The sequence below is a fragment of the Lissotriton helveticus genome, chromosome 7, assembly GCF_964261635.1.
Source record: "Lissotriton helveticus chromosome 7, aLisHel1.1, whole genome shotgun sequence".
Classification (NCBI taxonomy): domain Eukaryota; kingdom Metazoa; phylum Chordata; class Amphibia; order Caudata; family Salamandridae; genus Lissotriton; species Lissotriton helveticus.
Window position 1 is genome coordinate 1,302,286,001 of NC_136068.1, and position 22,734 is coordinate 1,302,308,734.

The 22,734-nt window shown below is 43.0% G+C and overlaps 1 protein-coding gene and 1 long non-coding RNA gene across 7 annotated transcripts in view; one reads left to right on the top strand and one right to left on the bottom strand.

Annotated features, from left to right (window-relative positions):
* LOC144770238 (uncharacterized) overlaps nucleotides 1–22,734 on the top strand; it is a 1,037,372-nt gene that overhangs the window by 508,769 nt on the left and 505,869 nt on the right. The window lies entirely within an intron of this gene.
* Nucleotides 1–22,734, bottom strand: part of RNF157 (ring finger protein 157) — a 626,725-nt gene that overhangs the window by 61,652 nt on the left and 542,339 nt on the right. For 2 of the 5 annotated variants that reach the window (XM_078654581.1, XM_078654577.1), the window contains one exon: nucleotides 7,345–7,455. The exons of 1 other annotated variant lie outside the window; for it this stretch is intronic. In XM_078654581.1, coding sequence (XP_078510707.1) covers nucleotides 7,345–7,455 — 111 coding nt within the window. Of the gene's footprint in view, nucleotides 1–463; nucleotides 549–7,344; nucleotides 7,456–22,734 lie in introns of all 5 variants that reach the window. 2 more of the 5 variants (XM_078654579.1, XM_078654578.1) reach the window with 2 other exon arrangements.

The window sequence follows — 22,734 nt, forward strand, 5'->3', positions numbered from 1 at the left end:
GTGGGTAGTGCCCACGCCGCCATTATTTTTTTTGTAAATGTCATTTCGCATGCTCAGTTGTGGCATATCTTATCGGTTGTACAATGTACAGAACAAAAGTGTCTTTAGACATAACAGTTAATTCAAACCTAAAAAAAGGTAGCAATCCAATGTGAACCAACACAACCGTGCTCCCTATGTGTAAGGTACTGAAGGGGCATCCATTTCGCTAGATTGCCCATTTTGAGAATCAATGTTTGCAGGATGCCCTAAAACTATGGCTTTGACTGCTGATACATTGTGAATGTGGATGAGTGTACATGGGGCAATCCTCTGTTGCTCTACAAGCTGTTGGTATTGTAACAAAGTGAGATACCTATTTGTGGAGACTCTGCTTCCTGGTAAGGGACAAGAAATAAAATATATAAGAAACAGACATTATAGTCTGAAAGCTGCATCATGCGTAGTCTTCCGCCTCTCCTACCTATTCTTCAATTTCTATGGGACAGCAATCCGGAACTGCGGCTGTTCAGTAGGAAACACCAAGAAAACAAAATCAGAGAGAAGAACTGGAGACACAAACAAAGAAAAACAGTCAAAAGGAATGACAGAGACATTTAACAGTCACAATACACAATAAGAAAGGAGACCCTGGGCCAACCCTCCTTCTGCAAGGCTGTTCATCTAGGGACTGACTGCTGGAAGTAATTAAGGATTACTCACAGGAAATCCAGACATATTTATATACTTCTCCCTGTTACAATAAGCGGTGCAGTTCCTCTCCCAATCACCTTGGACACGAACACTGACTAGGTCTATGAACCTTGGTGGAGTGGGGGTAGGACGTATTTTAGGAGTGTACATGGATACATACGACCTGAATGTACATCTAAATGTACTCTGAATACACGCATGGCATTTTGGTTCATATATTTGGAACTAAAAACCTCTCAGTCACTGCTATCGAAGTCTATTAACCAAGTACAACCCAGCAGATAATTTTGGAATTATGGGGATACAATTCTCTAGAAGGTTCAGTTTACTTGACTATGAAGCCATATCTCTCAGTGAACCAAAGACACAAGTAGGGGTGTTGAAAATATGGCACTCTGGCAATTTCTGTTTGTGTAGCACGGCTAACCAACAAATAACCAAGGAAAAAACTCTAAAATGGGTGTGCATAATGAATACTGGATTTTGACCTTTGGATAGGGAAAAGTGTCTGATGCCTGAACGGAACCAATTAAGGCAACCCATGGTTGGCCCCATGATTTAACAACACAAGATGACCATTTTTCACCAAGAAAAATAATATTATGCATAGACTAGCTAGACTAGAAACTGAATTAAAGGCAATACGTAGCATTTCTGGATCAAATGTTGTATGCCAAAGCTGCCTGCTGTAGCAGGAAGGTTTGCGCAGCACACTAACTTCTCCTTCGAGCAAATGGATCTCTTAGTGACTGAGCTCACATTTCCATCAGGTTAATAAGTATCCACAATTTTCAAAGGTAGACAGGTTGTGAAGCATTGGAGAAAAACAAGTTGTTACTTCTTCTTACCTATGTGCAATTCTACCCCAAGGAATATTAATGGTATTCTCCTTTAAATTCTAGGTTATCAATTTAATTTGTTTCTTTCTAAATTATGCCTTTCTCACAACGGTGTATTTCCTTAATTACACTTGTAGCCGAACGTCGTGTTAAATCTACTTTATCTTCCGTGACAAATTTCATCACATAGATTTTACCGAATTAACACATTCAAGCTCCTATAGAATGAAACACATTCATTAAAAACAAATACTGGGGTGCTGCTGCATGGAAGTAAACAACCAATGAAAAGGAGAGACAAACTGGAAAGATTAACTACGTGGAAGCAAGGATTTTCAAAGGACACTGAAATAATCAAATGAAGCACACACAGTCTATACATGTCTTGTCTAGGCTCGACGTAACAAACAGTCCCACTCAATCGATTTACCAAGAAGTGGGACATTGAGTCTCGGACTTGCTCACTACACCGCTTTAAACCACCCCCATCTCCCTGCTGTGAACAGCCTTATAGAGTTAGAGTTGGAGGAGGTGATAACATTGACACTGTAGGAAAACAGCAGTTCATCAGTACGGTGCTGGTGCAAGTTACAAGAGAAGCTCAACAACATGCAACAATAGCACAAATGATTTGCCACTTGTAGGAGGAACATGCCACAGAACCTCAGACTGGGTCCCATTCAAAGCTGGACTCCTCTAGCGCAACATGCAGGATGAAACAGAAGGACCAGCAAAATATAATGGTAGTATTGGAGAGAGGGTGTACTGCTGGTATTTTCCTGCCAAACTTAATATGTTGTATTATTACAACCATCAATTCACAACAATCCTGACTTGCCACACGCAGCTGTCATTGTCTTCACCCGATGGAGAAAAGACTTGTGGGGTATAAAGTTACCAGCTGATAGACCGAACAAGAAATGGTATAAGGAAGTATCCTTTCTGCTACCAGGCCACCGTTTGGAATCACTACAAAAGCTCTATGGCTGATGCCGTCAACCTGTTATCAATAAAGAGGATGCATATATACACACGCACACGTACACACAAACAAAATGGACAATCACTTTCACGTGTAATCTATTCTTCATCAGTCTAAGTCGCTATGTGGTATCATATGCTCTCAGCAATAGGTATTGAACTCCCTATGGCAGGAGGGTTTAAGAGAATTAAGCTTTTCCCCAAATATTTTCTAACAGACTCACACGCTTGCACATGCACCCTAGCTTTAAAATATATGTTATGTTGCAAGAGGACATAATATGTCCAATGTTGAAGCCTGTAGGGGACTCCGAGGATCCCTCCTCCGACAGACCACTCACTATGATTAATTCTGATGTAAGAATTGTCTGCAAAATATTGGCGAAAATGCTACAGGGCGCAATCCATGGTCTGATCCATGCAGATCAATGTGGGTGTATGCCTCTGTTCAGCACAGCCCTTAATCTGAGTCGTCTAACCCATGTACTACATGAGACTGCTGGGTCGAACCAGGATCTGCCAATTGTGTCGCTCGACATTAAGAAGGCGTTTGACACAGTTGGGCGGAGCTATCTCAGGACAGTGCTTAGGGAGATGGGCCTCTGTCCAGTCTTCCGGGACTAGGAGCAGTTGCTCTACATGAGCCTCATGGCCCGCGTCAGGGTGGGGGGGGGGGGCGGGTGAGGTTTCAGAGGGCTGGAGGTGGCTGGTTTGCACATATAGACATTTCAGAAATGTGGAATTCTCCTATGCAATTTTGCCTCTGGTGATATTAGCCCTTCTTATCCTCCAAAGTAGCCTATCAGCTTTCTGGTAGCATAGGATAATGGAAAACCTATCAGGCTCACAATAGACTTTAAAGTTAGCCAAACCATTCCAAATGCAAGTAGTTTAACTTCTCTAGTGTTCTTTGTTTTTTCTATGTAGAAGCATAAAACCCTTTTCAGTGTGTATACATCTCTGAGATGAAGAGGTCAGTTTCTGAAAGAAAGTTGGTAGAAAATGCTCATGATTTATATCAACGTTTGCTATTTCTTTTGGTAGGGAAACTGGTTGGATTGCCATAATCATTCTATTCAAGTGGAAAGCTGTATAAGGTTTGTGGAAACATAGGGTGTGTATTTCACTCACTGTACGGGTAGAAAAAATTTCCACTAGAAAAGTCACTTTCCATGAATGATCCTATGAAGAGGACTTATGCCTGAGGTTCAGGAGTGGGGGTGTGGGTGGTGAGGGGGAGGAAAAGGATGCATAGAGGGTGAGGTGTCCACTTAAGAGCAAAAACTATTACGGTCTTAAAAAAAAAGTCACATTGCCAAAGGATGGAAAGTAAACTTGGGATGGGCATCTTCTGTATACTGTAATTGTTCAAATTAGATGTTGGAGCAAACTGCCACTTCTCTACCTGTAGAATGACCAGTTGCTTTCGATAAACACCAACTCAGAACCTTACACTTGAATTCTCATGACACCTTGCTGAGGGGCCACTCTGCCTCTCGGAGGATGTCCATATATTCTAGTGGAAGTGTCAGATGGTCTCACTAGAGGAACTGGAGAGACAAGTTGCCAAGCTCAAGATTGGTAACATGAGGTGGTGAATCTGGCTTTTAAGCCAGGAAAGAAGACTGATTCTCCACCGCAAGCTCAAGTGTGGCAACTCTAACACCTGGAGGAGATCTGGAAACTACTATTGCTAGGGCTACTCTGACACAATTAGACTCATTCTGGTTTTCGAATGGCTAGACGGAAAGTACAAATTAAGGTCTGACCAGCTGATTAGAAAGGACATCACCCTTCACATAGTGCTTGACTGGAGGAGATGGTTTTAGGAACCCGAAGGGGACTCATCAAGGCTGGCTCATCCCATCACGGAAGTGGTCATTACTACTATTTGCATCAAGAGCGGTTTAACACCACCACAGAAGCACTTGCAAGGCTGCAGAAGTCCCTATTAGTTTGCATTTGAAGTCCTCGTCCACTGGTCCTATTGGTTCTCCAGGCACGGCTGCAGTTGAGCCAATAGCACAGAAGCACTCAACACAATAAAGAATGTCTCTTAGGAGACTGAACTCACTTTCACATAGCTCTTATTGAACAAAGCGGGAAATAACTTATTTTCTCTGAAATTAAATAACCTCCTCTTTCGAAGCAAATTTGCTCCAGTACATTCCTGTAGGATTTCCGCCAGACAAAAATGCCAGATATCAGCAGGTATGAGGGTGGTGGTCCACTTGAGTGAAAGCACTGCCAGATCTGTGTTTAACTGATGATTTGGCAGCCATCAACACACTATTGAATACGCCGTTCAGATGCAAGAGAAACACTCAGAGCCATGTTTCGAATCATTGTTTCCCAAGGCTCTGGAAGTCAAAAATAGAGCGGAATGTTTTTTTGGAGCAGGCCAGTGAAAGAGTAGATGACAAAGAAATCAAGAGATTTACCAGTGGGCAGTGTTTTAGAAAGGCCTGATCATGACCAACCAATTTAAAGGAATCGCCTGAACGTGAAATCTAATGACTTCCCTATAGTGTAGTATTCCCCTGCAGGCATTGCATTTTAAATGTATGCTTTATACACCATGTCATTTTGTATTCCCTTGCTTTTTTCCCATATACCACTTAGTGCAGTTGCTGATCCAGCACTGGGGGCTATCTCGTCTTGTCGGGATTCATGGCCTTAAAGATTCAAATACAACAAAAGGTAAGAGCTTCAACCCAGACAGAGCAGGGTGGAGGGTGGAGACAGGGTTGCCAGCACAATGATTGCAAACAGATAGACACGTCAAGGAACTCAAGTCATGGAGAAGGGAGCTTCCTCTGGTAAGTTCCTTTTGATATGATCTGAGATCATTCGGATTGAAAAGGACCCTTTCCCAGTAAGGATTAAACCAACTGCCATGAACATAAAAGATTCAACCTACCAACACCTACTACACTCCCTACCCCAACGATTGAGTTATTTACCCAGTGAATAATCTTCTCAGTAAAGACAACCATTTCACGTGGGAATATCAGATCTTTTGCCAGGGAAGCAAGCTTATAAGGGCTTTTACAGGGCATCCAAATGAGATGTCACAGTCTTTGCAAGGGTGGTGAGCTCCAATGTCAGAGTCTTTCGGGACAGGAAGGTGAAAGGCTGACATTTTGACCAAACAACTTCGATTTTATAAGCGGATTTGCATGGGCAATACATTCGAATAGTGGCAAGCTTTTATATTTAAATGCCTTTTTGCACAGTGCCAAGCTTTGAAGACTCAGCTTTACATAGGGCAGATGATTCTTTATGCCAACATGTTCTCAAGGGCATGGGTTCTTTATGGCATTACACCTACATCCACAATGTCCTATGATCATCTTGTTGTTTGTTCAACTGATCAGAAGACATATCAGATTTTCAAGGTACACGTCAATATATTTGCATATGTCTGGCAACCCTGGCATTAGGAACACAAGCATTGGCTGAACAAACAGTGTTGGCACAGTGAACATGAACTTTCAGATCAACTGGAGAAAAAATCCCAAAATAGGAAAGATAGACAGATGTGCAGGCCCACAATGGTTATACTGAAGCATGACAGAGGCCCAGCAAAGACAAGGGAGTGACTAGTATTAGAGGAGTTACTCGGAAAGAACATAAGAAACTGTTCTGCCCTGTGATGGAGAGTTCTGATTGTATGCCCGGTGTAAGGAAAATAAGAGTGGGACATAGTTTGAACTATAACACCGTGACACCTGCTACTTTCACCACAATAAGATAAAGATAGAGTTGTGGAGCAAAGGGACATACAAACTACCTATGCATGGGAAACAAAAAGATACAAGCTCTAAACAATGCTTCCATTTCAAGACCCTTGTAGAGCAGAAATATTTATTGAGAGCAATTCCTGGTCTCTCCTATCTGCTGAGCACTCTCAGAATTTTAAGAATCAGAACCCACAGCAGTACCAACTAGAAACTTCGGGGCATTAGTTGGCTATACAGCCAATTAAAACCGCAGCTTTTTGAGGTTGGGAGTAAGGTAGGATTTAAAGCTGGAGCATTTGTGCCTGCAAGTAGTACCAGAATAAGATATGTCACTCTCTCCTTTGGGTTCTGTGGTAGTTGCTACGGCAGACCTGGGCCCTTATACCAGAGAAAAAAAGATTTCCAACTTCAAGCTATGGATGCGACTGATCCACTGATTCATCTCCTTCATTATCATCCCAAACACAGACACCTCACAGATGAGACAGATGCATACCCTATGCCAACAATCTTCAAACCATTTGTGAAAGACCATCTACCCGCTTTTCAGTAGTAAAGTTTACTTTCCTAGGTAACACACACAGACACAGGTTGAGGCTAACGAAGTAGACTTCGTTCGGAAAGCAGGCCTGTTTCCTTTCACTGACCTAATGATGAAGAAATGTAAGGACCTACCAAGACAGCAGAGCCTCACTACAGGTGGGGATGCTGAGCCACTATCGATGAGCAACAGGTGCCACTCCAATAGGCGAGACCTAGTCTGTGAGACTACCCTTCTGTTAAATCAACAAGGGACCAAACATGGTTCATGGTGGGAGTGGACAGATAGTTTAGTGTAGACGCTAGGGATGAAGACTAATGCATACACGTACTAAATTCACTAGTATAACCAGCCAGGACTTTCCAATAAAATTCTCTAGTTCTTTTAGACAAGCCACCAAATATACAGCCCAACGTTAATGGCCCATAACTTTCGTGCATGCATCCTACATGATGAATCGGACATTTCGTTATTTTTGGGGGGGGGGGGGGCGTTTCTGGCATGGGTGACACAGTTGTAAGTTCATGTTCATCAGACTGCCACTCACCAGCTAAGCAGACCTCATAGCACAGCGAATTATCCAGCATGTTCCCAGGAGCGAGGCCTGTGTCATTGTTATTGTCACACTCCGTACCCAGGAAATCACCCGTTCTCTGCCCTGTAACAGAGGCAATGACGTTAGATAAGAGCCACGGTGGGGAGGTATAAGGTGAAGAGGGGAGTACTTATTTCTAAATTCAGCAAAACATTCAATTTTCCAAATAATCCCCAAAATATTATAGATACACATACTTTGTGGATGAGTTGGAAAGCGTGGACTAGATGAAAGTTCACTAGCACTACCACACTTTCACACCAGAAAGGAAAACAATGTGGCGATGACCACGGAAGCCAAGCCCTCAGGTGTACAATCCATCCCAATACATGTACATTTGCATATCATGCTTGTACTTCAGAGTCTCCAACTGCTCCTGCCTACATCTCCCAGTTCATTTTAATGGTCTCTTCAATGCCCCAAAATAGTATATTGTGGATCTAAAGGGTTCAAATGTATGCCAATCTGTTCTTCAGATAGAACATTTGCATTATACAGCTCTCTTGTTCAGACAATTCATAGCTTTCTTCAACTCTAGCATTTGGAGACAAGTCACAAAGTATTTTGGGCTAGAACAGATGGATAGGCATAGAGGTCTTCTGCTTGAACATTTTTTTGGCAGCTTACAGCATTTAACTGTGACATTGGGACATATCTCAATGTTCCGCTCTGACATTGATAGACGTAGTCAAGCATTGTCAATCTCAACCATTCAAATATGCTTTGTAGGGTTATTTAGCCTAAACACTGAAAGGCACATAAGTGTTCTTCATTTCCAACATAAAAAATAATATTCACTCATCATAGTGTTTCTCAGCTCGAACATCCAAAGACATATTGCAGCTTTTGTCAGCTGTAACAATAAGAGACCTATCTCAGTTTTCTTTAGCTCCAGCATTCAAAGGTACAACAACTATCTTTGCATTCCATATTTGCCGACACATGAAGGTTTACACAACTCAAATACTCAAAGACATGGAGTAACAATGAGAGACATGCCACAACATTCTTCTGCTGTAACATTAAGGGACATCGCACAGCACACTTCTGCCCTAACATTTAGCCAAAAAACATCAGACTACAGTATTAACAATGAAATATGTTACCACTTAGAACTGTCAAAGATGTTAGTGTTCAACAGCTCAAACGCGAGTTTTTAACAGCTTTTTCACACAGACAAGACCCATTATCCATCTCCACAGGGAGTGGCATCAATTAATTTCTTAGCATTCATCTGTGTAGAAAGTGTCATCAGTGGTTTTCCACCACAAGCATCTTTAAAAGAAGAAACAGGCAAGCAGGCTTCTTTCCCCATCATCCATTTCCACAGGAAGTGACATCATTGGTTTTCAACCAGAGCAACCTTTTAAAGAAGAAGCCAGGCAAGTGAACTTTATTGCCCATTATTCACCCCCACAGAAAGTAACGTCCTCTATACAGGAAGTGACAACCCTTCCTGCCTTCTTCCTAGTTCAGTCAATTCCTCAGGGGATCTCACCTCCCAGGCATTCCCAACAAAATGTGGACACAGACACCCTGCGATATCCAGACTGTGTCAACTACCAGCTGGTTTTGGCAGAAATTGGCACGTATGGCTGGCGGGCACACACTTTACTCTCCTGCGATTCCAATCGTAAACAATCCATGGCTGCCTATCACCGAAGAGAGGTTGGTTCAACGCACGCTCACCGCATACTCTCTTGAGACAATAGAAGACCTCTTTCCAAGAGGACATGCGTTTTCGAGCACAGACAAGGAGCGGTTTAGTGAGGCGTCTTTCATGGACCATTTCGTGCTTAGCAGGCTCTGTAGTACAATAAGAGAGCGCATCACTGAATTCCTCCTGGAGCCAGCACATTTTCCACCTTGAACACTGTTGATCACAAGTAAGGGGAGGGTGACCATCTCATATCCAAGCTATATAGGCCCAGCATGGCCCTGGTCCCTAGCAGAGACGCTAAGATCCGGGAGTCCTGGGAACGAGATCTGGGGCACCAGTTACAAGATTCCCATTTAGACTATTGCTGTGCCCAGACTAAAGAGGTCTCCCTTTACAGTAAGCACAAGTTGATACACTTTAAATTTTTATGGAGAGCGTACATGTCCCTGGAGAGAATGGATAGGAGCAGTGAAACTTTTCAGACACTCACTCCCAGTCACAGATCTGGGTTGAATCCATCATCGTTCTTTAGCTCACTTCCCCACCCCAGTACACCCAGTTTTAGCGCTACATCCATCATCTTGTGGTATTTGCTTTGTTCGGCCTAAGTTGGCAGGGTATGTCCAGACGTGGGCCCCTTGCTCACTTTGCCACTGGATTCAAGCTAACCTGGCTGAATCCTGAATCAGAATTTGGTAAGCATCCCAATTGTGGCGTGGCTGACCAAGTATGATGAAAGTCTGTCAGGACTCTTTGCTGACGGCCTGAATTGCCAACTGGGGCAGGGGTTAATTGAGGCACGCCAGACCCCGTTTGGAGGAGTGAGGGGCACAGGGGATACTGGGCCACAACCATGGGGTGTGGGGATTTGGTTGACCTTGGTGTCCTGGGGTCCGTCCTAGTGAGGCTTTTCAAACTGGACTAAGTACATCCTTTCTGCACTTGATACTCAGGGTAGCGAGAGCGAGCAATCACAGACTTCTGTGGGAGGTAGTGTGGGGGCGGGTTCAAGAGCTTATAGCTCAACAGTCAAACAGACACAATAATTTACTGTGCAGCCCCCTCCTTATCATAGTAAAAAAAGATAGTTCTTTAATCAAAGCAATCTCATCCACTATTCCCACTCAAGTGTAAAACCCACTACAATTAACTCTCCCAGTTCTACTAAGAATTATACAAAAGTACAGGCATAGGCATACATTAGGCACAAGTGCAGTTCAATAGTGATTACCCCATGGATTAATTTATATAACAGTTCTTGCCAAAAGAGGACATACTGGCAACAATTCACGCTGCATGATCAGCTCAGCCTTTTATACAGTCCTGAGAATAGTACTTTGACACAGTTCTGAAAAAATGCAGCAGCACTGGAGTTGCCTAACTTCAACTACTATAATCTGTCAAGCCCACAGTTGTTGAGAAAGTGATGATGTATTCTGTTTTATGGTCAAGGAGCAGCTGATGGTACTCTCAATTAAGGTCCACAATTCCTTCACCCTCATCCAGATCTTCCAACTCTGGCAGTGACGGTGTGTAATTAAAAGCCCTGATCTTCTGAGCCAGAAGTGAGTCTCGTGGGCTTCTGGGCTCTTGACTCACAGCTTTTCACATAATGGTTTATCTTCCCACATGCTGAGCTCGTATTTCTATGTGTGAGGCATCCTTCAGAGCGAGAGCAGATACCACCAGAGGGACCACAGGTGTTATGAGAGTTTTGTTAAGTGCAGCATTTGCTCTTAGGCTATCTTGGAACAGTGAAAACCTAACCATATGCCAGTTTCAGAAAACCATTCATAAAGTGAAAGTAATATCTTGCGAAAGTAACAGGTATCAGCTACCGCACTTTCAGATTGTTCATTGGAAACAGACACATTTTTAAGACTTTCCTAAATTTACGGCAGGTTAGTCTCTAAATGAATCTCAGTGTAAATGGTTTAACATTTTTAAGTGGCTGCCTCCGAAAATGTGGTTCCACTGATTGTAGTACATTTGACCATATGAATATTTAGGAGAGATGCATCCCCAGCTCCGAGGGAGCAAGAGAGAATATGCCTGTGAATACGACCAGATATAGAGGTGTGGCTCTGCTCATATAGTGCTTTGCATACAAGACATAATAAATCAAATATAACCAGTTCTCGAACAGGCAGCCAATGTAGAGAAATAGAGTAGGAGGAAAATTATCATACGCTCCATGGCATAAAACAAGCCAAACCGCTGACGTTTGTCCTAGCTGTAACTTTTTGCAATACCTGTTTGGGCAAACCCACATAAAGTGGGTTACAATAATCAATTAAAGCACAGATATATTAATTTATAATTTGCACTTTGTGTGGGAATGGGAAAACAAGAATTATTTGTTTCAAAGTACACAACTGACAAAGGCGTTAATCTGGTTAGTTATAGTAAGCTGAAAATTTAATTTGATACCCAGAGCATTTACACAGGGCTCAGGCATCTGTTTATACACTAAAGACTCGGCTCAAAAACAAAGCTGTATTTTTGTGTCTGGTTTCTATTTATCTTCAATAGTTTGCAGCACATCCAATTTTCTACCATAGAAAGTCAGTCATGAAGACTGGAGACGCAGAGGTCTAGAAATTATGTGGTTTTAAACACCATGGCAGCTGTGAACACGAAAAAAGAGGAGCCAAAAGAATGTACAAGATAAGGCAGAGAGATCAAGTACAAATTAAACAACAGAGGGAAACGACTCCAGCCTTGGGGGACCTACCAGTTCCATGTCTTTGAGGACGAAACAAAAGAAACACGCATTTACAATGCCTTAGGTCTTGCATTAGTGAAGGTTTGACCTATTAGCGTTGCAAATGTTAATGTTAGTACATTTTTTTTATTTTTGTCCAAAAAATATACTACCAGTAGCATAACTAATAAATGAAAAGGCATGATGTAACGAAAGGGTGCAGGACCATAGGCTGTTACTACGCGTCTCTGTGGAGTTGTAACAGCGCCTCTATTAGACTTATAAGGTACTGCACCCTTAATGCAATTATAAAGGGGAAGATTGCATTAAGGCTGCAGTACCTTATGTGGCTAATAGATATCCTTTACAACTCCACAGGGACACCCAGTAACAGCCTGTGGTACTGCACCCTTTTGTGTACTACCCCCTGTGTACAGAATTTGTAAATATTTAGAGGATGGGAAGTGACACTGATGCCCTGCCGGCATGTACTCTTAGAAAGGGGAGACAGACTTTTAAATTTAGCGAAGAACAATGAAAATTATTCTGCAGCTGCATGGTGGGACCCAGAACAAGTTTTGGAAACCAGTCACATGCCTTTTGTGAAGCAGGCACTGTACTGCTTTATAAAAGTTGTGTGGACTCCAGAAACCTGCAGCTCCTTGGTAGGAGCCAAAAAATGGATATTAAACAAGACGTGTGGCGTCAGTGAAGCGGGTGCGGTGCTGTTGTAAACAAAGCTGCATTGGCTTCACAAACGTGCAGCTTCATGGTGGAAATAAAAAATAACAATTAAACCAGATGAGTGGCGTCTGTGAATCGGGTGCGGTGCAGCTTTTAAAAAATCAGTGTCGCTACCTTGTTCTGTACCAGTTGCAGTTGTTTAGTTAAATAAGCTGGGATGCCAAAGTATAAGGAATTGGCGTAGTCTATCCGATGGCTGTCCATTTTAATACAACTCATGGGATAGCAGAACTATCACAGATTAGATTTCATGTCTTGGGGGTAACCGTAGACCAACTTAGAGGAGGTGATTGGACACATACATTAAGGAAACTTGAAGCCATTGGATCACCAAACTTAGGTCGGTATATCATGCCCTTAATATGGATAGGGAATTGTTTGTATTCTTAAAAGAGTGAATATGGTGACTCAATGTGGGAGCTAACTTTTTTGCTAACTGTGTTTCAACTAGATGTGGTTTGTGTAACAATCTATGGCTATTTGTTAGTTCCCCAATTCCTTGCTGATTGGGTAGTCAAATGTTCTATGCTGTCAAATGTGGAGATTATGTCGTAAAATTAATTAATTTATTTAGAAGTTTTGTATAGCGCTTGCTAGACCAAAGGGTATCGGAGCGCTTCACAGCATGTACATCATATTTTATATATACGTTGAATTTTAATAACGATGGAGTAACAATTTAAGGACTGTCCAGGGACTGTTAGATCTCTTATATGCGGTTGAGGAAAAGGTCTTTGAGAAGGCTCTTGAATTTTGAAAACGAAGGGATAGTTCTGATGTGGGGTGGGATGGAATTCCAGATTTTGGGTGCGTTTCCAGCGAAAAATTTGGCTGAGGTTCTTTGCTTGCGAGATTTTGGTGGAATGAGCACTAGAGAGCTGGAGCTCCTGAGGTTTCTGGACTGGCCTGCCCTTTTGAGTTTGGCGGCCAGGTATTCTGGTTTACCTGTATGTAGGGCTTTATGCGTGAGGCAGGCTGTTCTAAAGCTGGCTCGTAACTCCACTGGGAGCCATCTGAGTTCCCTGAGGGCTGGAGAGATATGTTCGAATTTCTTAATTCCGGAGACCATTCTAGCTGCTGCGTTGAGTGTAGTCTTCAGGGGGCAAGGTGGGTTTTTGCAGTCCCCGTCAGGGTCGCGATTCCGTAGTCTATTCTGGAGAGGACTAAAGCTTGGGTGGCTTGTTGAAGGTCCTTGGGAGGGAGGAAGGGTTTTATTTTGTATAGTAGTTTTAGGTTGAGAAAGGCACTTTTCGCAGATCTTGAGATGTGTTTCTTCATGTCAAGTTTTGGGTCTAGGGTGATCCCTAGAGATTTCACAGAGTCTGCCAAGGATAGGTAACCATTGAGGACATCTATCGCTTTGAGCCATTCTTCTATTTGCGGGTTATCATCTCTGTTGGAAATGAGTAGTATTTCTGTTTTCTCTTGGTTCAGTTTCAGGTGGTTGGTGGTGAGCCATTCTTGTACCTCCTTGAGCGTGTTGTTTAGTCTCTGGATGTCATCAATTGAGGAGGTTTCCAGATAGAGCTGTGTGTCGTCGGCATAAAGATGGAAGGGGATGTTAGATTTTCTGAGTAGGGAGGTGAGGGGTTCGATGTAGATGTTGAAGAGCTGGGGGGGAGAGTACAGACCCTTGTGGAACACCTCTGATGACAGGGTGGGGATCGGATTCGAAGTTTTTGATTTTTACTCTCTGTGATCGGTTGTGAAGAAAGGAAGAGAACCAATGCAGGACCGTCTCTTGTAGACCGTCTCTTTCTTGCAGACCCTTAGGAGTAGATTGTGGTTGACTGTATCGAATGCGGCCGATAAGTCTAGGAGGATGAGAAGACAGCATTGATCCGAGTCTAGTGACTTGAGTAGATCATCTATGACATTAAGGATTGCCGTTTCAGTGCTGCATCCCTTTCTGAAACCCGATTGGTGGGGGTCTAGGAGTTTAATGTCTTCTAGGTGCTGGGTTAGCTGAGGGAGTACACAACTTTCCATGATTTTGGCCAAAAAAGGGAGGTTCGAGACCGGTCTGAAGTTGTTCAGATCTTCCGTGTCTAGTCCTGGTTTCTTTAAGAGTGGTGTGACTTGCCCTACCTTGAGGCAATCTGGTATGGTTCCGGAGCTCAATGAGCTGTTAATGATCTTGCACCATATTGGAGCTAGGACTAGCTTCAGGTCTTTGGTCAAGAGAGGCGGGAGCTGGTCTAGGGAGTGGGCTGAGGGCTTGACGTTGGAGATTATATTGACTATCTCTGCTTCTTGGATGGGAATGAATGAAGACCATTGTTTTGGAGATTTCACGGAAGCATTGACAGGGGTTTTGGACAGTTTACTCATTTAGAGAGAAGGGGTTCAGGCCCAGTGCGAGGTCAATCTTGACGATTTTGTCGTTGAAGAATGTTGCAAAGCTGTCACACCGAGCTTTGGAAGCCTGAATTAAAGGAGGTATGGATTTGGACGTCTGGTTCCTAATGATATTGAAAAGTTCTTTGGGTCGTTTTTTTGCGTTGTTTAGTGCTGAGCAGAAGAAAGCGAACTTTTTGTTCTTAATGTGGTTTTTGTACGTCCTGCGGGCTGCTTGGAGTTGATCGCGATGGGGGGTTGAGGGATTGTTCCTCCAGGTTCTTTCTGCGGCTCTTAAAAGATATGCATGCATAATTTGCTCATTTTGTAATTGTTCGATTTACTAATGGTTAGATTCTTTCTTACATCTGGTAATAAGTGTATTTACATATTATCTATTTAAACTAACAGTTTGTTTATATAACCAAATGTGCCTTACCAAGTGACATGTTTGAGAATGGCAAAATAATTACTATGCCCACTGGGGAAGTCAGCTCTATTACTCTGTCTTTTCTGACTCTTGACTAATAACAAAATAATCATCACTACTAACTCTTATGTATGTGGAGACCAACTGGTAGTATTGCGAAAGCATGACTAACAGATACTTGTGTCACATGATTAATCTATTCACAATTTTTATTTCTGTAAGTTCTCTCCACTTATGTTTGACCTGACTGAAATGGTTTCTGTCTTTTGCACAAACGGTAAACTGTAGGCTAGACAATGATCTCGACTAAATTGTAGGACAGTGGATTTCCTATAGGTTATTAGTACACTCGATAGTCTTTAAAATTTCGCCTCTTCATTTTAAAATGGCGCCCGTGGTTTCTACACGTTCTTTCTTGTGTAGTCCACTTTCTATGTTTATGCTGACGTGGCTGCTGGTGAGCCCATATAAACGAGTCAGAGACGTTATAATGCATAGGCAAAGTGGGCTCTGGCCCAGGGCCCCTGCCTGTCAGGGGGTCCCCTGACAGAGTCGGCTTCGTTCTTCAGAATTTTGCTCTAATGACCTTGAACATTTCTTAAACAGAATGTTTTAAATACTGTTTTCCTTTAATTTATTTTTATGTACCTGATGTGTGAGAGTCTAGTATGGCCATTTTGCAGAGAAGTGTTGTTTTTATGTTTCATGCAATATACATAAAAAAAGTTTCTTTTAGATCAAACAAGACCTAACATATAAGAAATGGGAGGGCGTCACAGAGATTATGTGCAGTAATATTGGTCATCTGCTGCAGTGTTACAAATATTGAGGCAGGTTTAAGATATTGATGCAATGGCGTCCTAGAAGTGGCGCACTGAGTTCTCATTGATTTCAATGCACCACTTTAACAAGGCTTTTTGTGGGGGAACACCCACCCTGAATACATTGTACCTGGTTCAGATGTAATGTGGTGCAGGGGTTTACAAAGTGACGCATCTGCCTAGATGCGTCATTTTGTAAATAGGGCGCAACATGGCACATTTTTTACGCTTACGGTGCGTCATAAAAAAGTGACGCACCGGCGGCATAAAAGTGAAGCAAGGCCTCATAAATAAGGCCCTTAGAATTTGGACGAGTGTTCCTTTGCACTGTCAGGGACCGAATGAAATAGTGTACTTAATAAAGCGGGCCGCTACTCAAACTAGAATGTCCTGGCGCCTGCCAGCGGGAGGAAAACGTGATTAAAAGACCCATCAGTTATTGAAAAGCCAGGTTTTTAAGTTCTTCCTGAAAGAGAGTTGGTCTGTGGCTAGTCTCAGAGACTCAGGGAGTCTATTCCACAATCTTGCGCCTAGAAAGCCGAGGGATCTGCCTCCAGTGCAGGCAGGGCATATTTTAGGCACGATGGCCAGGTTGGCATTGGAAGATCTTAGGGGTCTAGATGTTGGGTAGTGATTAACGTGCTTATTTAGGTAGCTGGCTCCTAAGCCATAGAAAGCTTTATAGAAGATGGTCATAGCTTTGAAGTTGATTGTTCTTTTATGCGGAGCCAGTGTAGAGACTTAAGAATAGGGGTCATACTAGATATGGGTTTAGGTCTCAGGATGGCTCTGGCTGCTGCGTTTAGTACCACTTGTACGCACTGGATAAAGTATTTGGGAAGACCGAGGTACAAGCTGTTGACATAGTCAAGCTTTGATGTCACCAGAGCCTCCACCACAATCTTCCTGCTCCCTAGCGGCAATAGTGGCAGGATTTTTTTTAGCATTCGGAGTATGCAAAAGCAAGCGCCAGTTAGATTTTGGATTTGAAAACGCATGGAGAGTGTCTTGTCTATGACAATTCCTAAGTTTTAGACTTTCTCCTTTTCTGCAGGCGGGGCCAGCAGATCTTTTGGCCTCCAGGTGCTCTAGTCAGGCATTTCTGGATTACCAAAGAAAACAACTTCAGTTTTGTCAGGATTGCACTTCAGCTGATTGTTCTTAAGCCAGTTAAAAACATTTGTGAGGCAAGACCTAATCATTTCCCCGTCAAAGTTGGTTCCTTTTTCACATGTAAAAATTAGCTGAGTGTCATCATCATAGGAAACAATGTTGGTGCCCTCTTCCTCCACCCGAAATGCGAGGGGGGATAGAAATATATTAAAAAGGGTAGGACTGAGAATGGAGCCCTGAGAGACACCTACATTCATGGCCGGAACCAGAGATGAGAAAGGGGAGAGCCAGATGTCCTGAGATCTATTTGCCAAGAAGGATGACATCCATGTTAAGGTGGTCCCCCCAGGCTGATGTTAGCAAGTCTCTCCAGGAGCCTCATGTGGGACCGTATCGAAGACTGCTAGCAGATTGAGCAGTATCAAAACAGCCTTGCCTCCCTGGTCCAGCTTACCCTTGAGAAATTCAGTCACTTCGAGCAGAGCGGACTCCGTACTGTAGTTAGCCTTAAAACTGGATTGGGGCTCATGAAGGAGTTTCCTATATTCAATATGTTTTGGGAGGGCCTTGTTTACATGCTTCTCTAATACTTTGGAGAGGGCCGGAAAAAGGGAGATTGGCCTCTAGTTAGCAGGGTCTGTGGATTTGGTGTTAGCCTTTTTTATCAGTGGAAGAATCTTAGCATTCTTCCATAATTTTGGCATGTTGCATGAGGAGAGGGAAGCATTAAAGAGCTGGTTTACCGTGGGGTTTATGGTGGGAGCTAATAGGTTCAGGATATTCGCTGGACATGGGTCGGTTGGAGAGCCATACCTAATGCTTTGGAGAAGGGTAATTGATCCTTGCAGCTGAAGCACAGGAAAAGCTTGTAAAGATAGAGGGTCCAAGAGGTGAAATTTGCTATTAGAACTAAGGTAGGTCAGTTCTTCCTCTGAGATGTTAGTGAAGGCTTGTTGGATCACGGAGATCTTTTTGTGGAAGAAATGAGCTATCTGCTTAGACCATACTTCCATGCATGGCCCTTCCTTTGTACCGGCTTTCGGGGCGGTAAAGGATTTAGCTAGGCTAAAGATTTCCTTACTGTTATTTTGGGCATTTTCTATCTTGGTTTGAAAGAAGATTGTCTTGGCTGCCTTCACGAGAATGTAATGAGCTTTTAAGGTGGTCCTTCCTGTTCGCAGGTAGATAGGATTCACACCATTTCTGTTCAATTTTTCTACAATTTCTTTTGCTATATCTGAGGGATTTGTTAAACCATGGATCTGGTGGGGCCGACCGCTTTGAGCAACAGGAAACAACAGGTACCACTGCATCAATGTTGGTTCAGAGCCCTGAATCTATTGAGCGGACGTCTGAGTCAGGCAGCCAGGCATCTCTGGTGAGGAACAACCAAGGGCATCTGCTAACATCGGGATGGATATTTTATGGAACGTCCTGTAATGAGAGACCCTCTGCCTAGCCCAAGGGGCTGTGGCAGAGTTGGGAATGACAAATTTTAATAGGAGGTGGTCAGACCAGGTAATGGGGAGGGGTAGGATTACTGATATGTCAAAGTTGTGAAAGATTTGGTCTAGGGTATGGCCCGTCTCATGGGTGGCCGAAGAAATAGATGGAAACATGTTGCAGGCCTGCAGCGTTTCCAACAAGGAAATTGGTTGAGAGTCTTTTCCATTGTCCATATGTATATCGAAATCTCTCAGAATAAAGCAGTTGTTGTATTTTAAGGCCAGGGAGGTGGAGGCTGTATTAAGCGTAGTAATAAAAGTTCCAATTGCACTGAGAGGTCTGTAAATCAGAAAAACAGCTATGCTATGATGGGGGATAAGGTACTATTAGAAGAACAAGGGGACCCACTAGGTAAGTAAGGACCAGGGGTATTAGTATTATAAGTAAACAACGGTCCTTAGCAATTCAGTATACAGACATAAAATAATTATAGACCACAATCTGCACTATAATGGTTAAGGTGTCCAGCCGGACCCTATGATTTAATAATGAAAAGAATAGACACATTTTCAAAAGAACACATATATAGTGGGACACAGTCCTGTATCCACAATAAACAACAAGGCTAGACAAACAATATACATATGGTGGGAGGTTTCTCAGGCAAGTTTACAATTTATGAGCCACTAGAGGAAATGAAAATAATTCAACCTAGCTATACTCATGTAGTCAAAACTTAATTATGTCACACAGTGAGGAACTAGTGTTTAGACCACATCAACTGTCGACGGCGTTTCGATCCTGTTAAAATTAAGGATCATCATCAGGACAACCAATGTACTGCCTGAATGTACAAGCCTAATTACGGAGGAAGGTACAGGGAAGGTATCAGCTGAGTGATGGCTGTCCCTGGAGACAACGGAGGACGGAAGTGGGGCGCGAGGAAGGACCCTTTGATGGCTAGGGCTGCGAGTGACAGGGCGTCCCGTCCGGTGGCGCCGCTGCAGTGGAAGAATTGTTCCAATTGGAGGGGTAGTCTAGGGCGGCGAATGCAAAGCGTCCCGTCCGGTGAAGTCGCTACATTGGAGGTTGCAAGGAGGGGGATTGGTCCTGGAGGATTAATTACTGGATGCCCAGGATGTGGAGTGGCCGTTGGTTGGATGTGCGGTGAATACCGACAAGGAATTAAACGAGGTGTTCACGATCGAACATCTGCGTACGTCTGGAGGGCCGAATCGCACCAGTCAGGACATAAGGTACAAGGTACAAGGGGATAAGGTACAGCGGAAGCCTAAGGACTGCACCCTCGATTTTTTCCATTGGGATGGGAGACCAGTCTAGTTTTTTATTGTAAATTATGGCAACACCGCCCCCCTTCTCACTCTGTCGGTCCCTCCTAAGGATTTTATAACCCATAGGGATGGCCGAGGTGATAGTAGGGTTGGAGGCTTCAGACAGCCAGGTCTCAGTGAGAAATAAAAGATCAGGCTGTTTGTTTAAAAGTATGTCATAAATGTGTGGTTCATGCCTTGGCATAGAGTGACAATTTAAAAGGATGGCCTTTAAGTCCTCTGTTTTCTTATTGTTTTTACACTTATTGTTGAGTGGGAGGATCTTGGGTGCGAGTTTCCTGGGCTGGAGGAGAGACCAGTTGCACTTATTGCATTGAAAGTCTACCTCTAAGCACAGATCAGCCATTGTACACTGACATACTGGTAGCCGCCTAAGGCTAAGCAGTTTTTCCCTATTGTAATATAGCGGAAGACACTCACCGGAGGGGAACTGGGCAGCATGGCCAGTGATGGACGCCTCCGGGATGCCGACGAGCGCAGACAGGCTTGCCATTTGTGTGCCCGCTGAATGCGTCTGTTTGCATCGGGAATATAAAAGCTAATGCCTATGATGCAAACTGGATCGCTAACGCAGCTGAGGAAGCGGAAACTGCATGGGCAGAAGTGAGGAGCCTGACAGTAGCCCCAGCCCTCTGCATAATTGGCATATCAGCCGCAGCGGAAAAGGACTGGAGGAAAGCGAGATGCGAATCGGAGCAGCTGAGGAGGTGTAGGCAAGCAGAATCAAGTATAGTGAAAGTGCGTGTAGGTAGGAGAAATTATTGAAAAGCACAGAGTAATTCAGCCACCCATATACAATTAAAAAAGTATCACTAGTAGCAGGGCAGGAAACACTAAATCCCACCGCTGTCAGCTGCCCACGTCCGTTTACTTTGGGAATATATAGGCTAATGCCTATGATGCAAACTGGATCGCTGAGGAAGCGGAAACTGTGTGGGAAAGAGGGGTTCAAATTGTAACATAAATTCAAAGCTGTTCTGAACAGGGGCCCCCAAAGTATCTTTGGCCCAGGGCCCCCAAAATCCTTAAGATGTCCCTGAAACGAGTCAACTATGCAGGCCACAAGATACTGATTTGATCAACTACTTACAGATCCAATTCCCATTATAACTTCTGTTGGCGATCTTACTGCAAACTGGAAGTAAGTTTTGCTTGTGTTTGGATAACTTTTGTATTAGTGCTTTATTGCAGGCTCTTCTTTGTTGGACATCGGGCCGAACAGAGCCAACGTCCTTCCTTAATGATCCCACTTTAAATAGTGGTGAACCACAGACAAATGTGAGGTAAGATAGCTCTAGGGTTCAATACTTATTGCGTAATGCCTTTTTGTATGAGCTATAATGGGTGGAGGAACTGTATGTCTAGGGACAGCTGCAGTATGTCTTCTGGCAAAGTGGATTTGTAACTTGCCTTTTATTATTCGGTGAAATTTGGAATACTAGATGCGTGACCAGGTGACGTGATCAAAATACATTTATTGCTATAGATTGGGGCTAAAACAGTCTCTTTATTACAGAGCTGATCAACCAGCTTATTACAACAGTTAAGCTATGTGGTGGCGGCTAATGGTAGCGGTTGGCCCAACTGACAAGAATCCATTAAGTTACGGATCTGTGACCTAATGCCTTTGAGACTTTAAGGAGTCCTATAAAAGATAGATCTGTTTCCCTCCTTTTCTAGTACCTGATATGTTTACCAGAGGTCTATACTAGAGGCCATATCCAGTTCGTCCAGGTCTTGGGGATCCAAGGATTGGACTCCTTGTTCATTCGTTTTACATAAAAAAGGAGGTGCTGAAGCGGATTTCCTCCCTTTGAAAAGATCAACAAGGTAATTTACTGTTACTCAGGTGTTAACACTGAGTATATTACTTAGAAATACGACAACGCTGGTGTTGGTAGCACTTTCTATTGATCACATATACAAATGGAAGAAATTGGCTCATTTATGTGTCACAAACACAGTACTTGATATGATATCACTGGGTGTTTTCTTTGGTTCTCCTTTATAACTTCTTTATTTAATGTAACTCTTTGTCACAGTGTGAAGTTTTTTTTTCCATGCTTTCCAGCAGTGCTTGCATGGGAAAGTAGCACCTTATGGGCACTGTTTGGGACTATTTCCTACTTTTGGTGTGGTATCAGGAATGCAATTTACATCTGATACCAAGGCGGTATTTGAACAGCACTTTCATTAGCTTCTAATGTACTGAATTTATCTTTGTTAACAACCTTGAAAAAGTAGACAAAACACATGTCAGCTGTGAACTTCATCCAATGACCTGCGTGTCAACAAATTTTGGTTGTCAGTGCTATTTATTCATGGACTTTTGAACTAAACAAACTCTTGATTTGTATGTTTGAAAAATTAAAATTGGATCTGTAACATTGATGAAAGAAAAATCACTATATTTGTGTGGTGCTCTGGACTGCCAAATATTTGTATATATGTGAAAGTACCTTTCTCATAAATTAATTTACACTACTATGATGGCATAGTGTTTATCCATCTGAGCACACCGTACTTACTATCATTTTGTACTTACCTTGAGAACTGACGATGTGCTGGCAGCCTGCGATTACCACTGCCATCTTGCGCCTCTCTTTTACATTAACAAAAGAGTGCTAACAAACAGTAAATAAAATATACTGAGTACTTGTACATGTAAGGGCAGTCCTTATGGGAGGATACAATAGTAGAAAGGGAGGGTATAAAGAGGGGCAAGGGGCAACTAG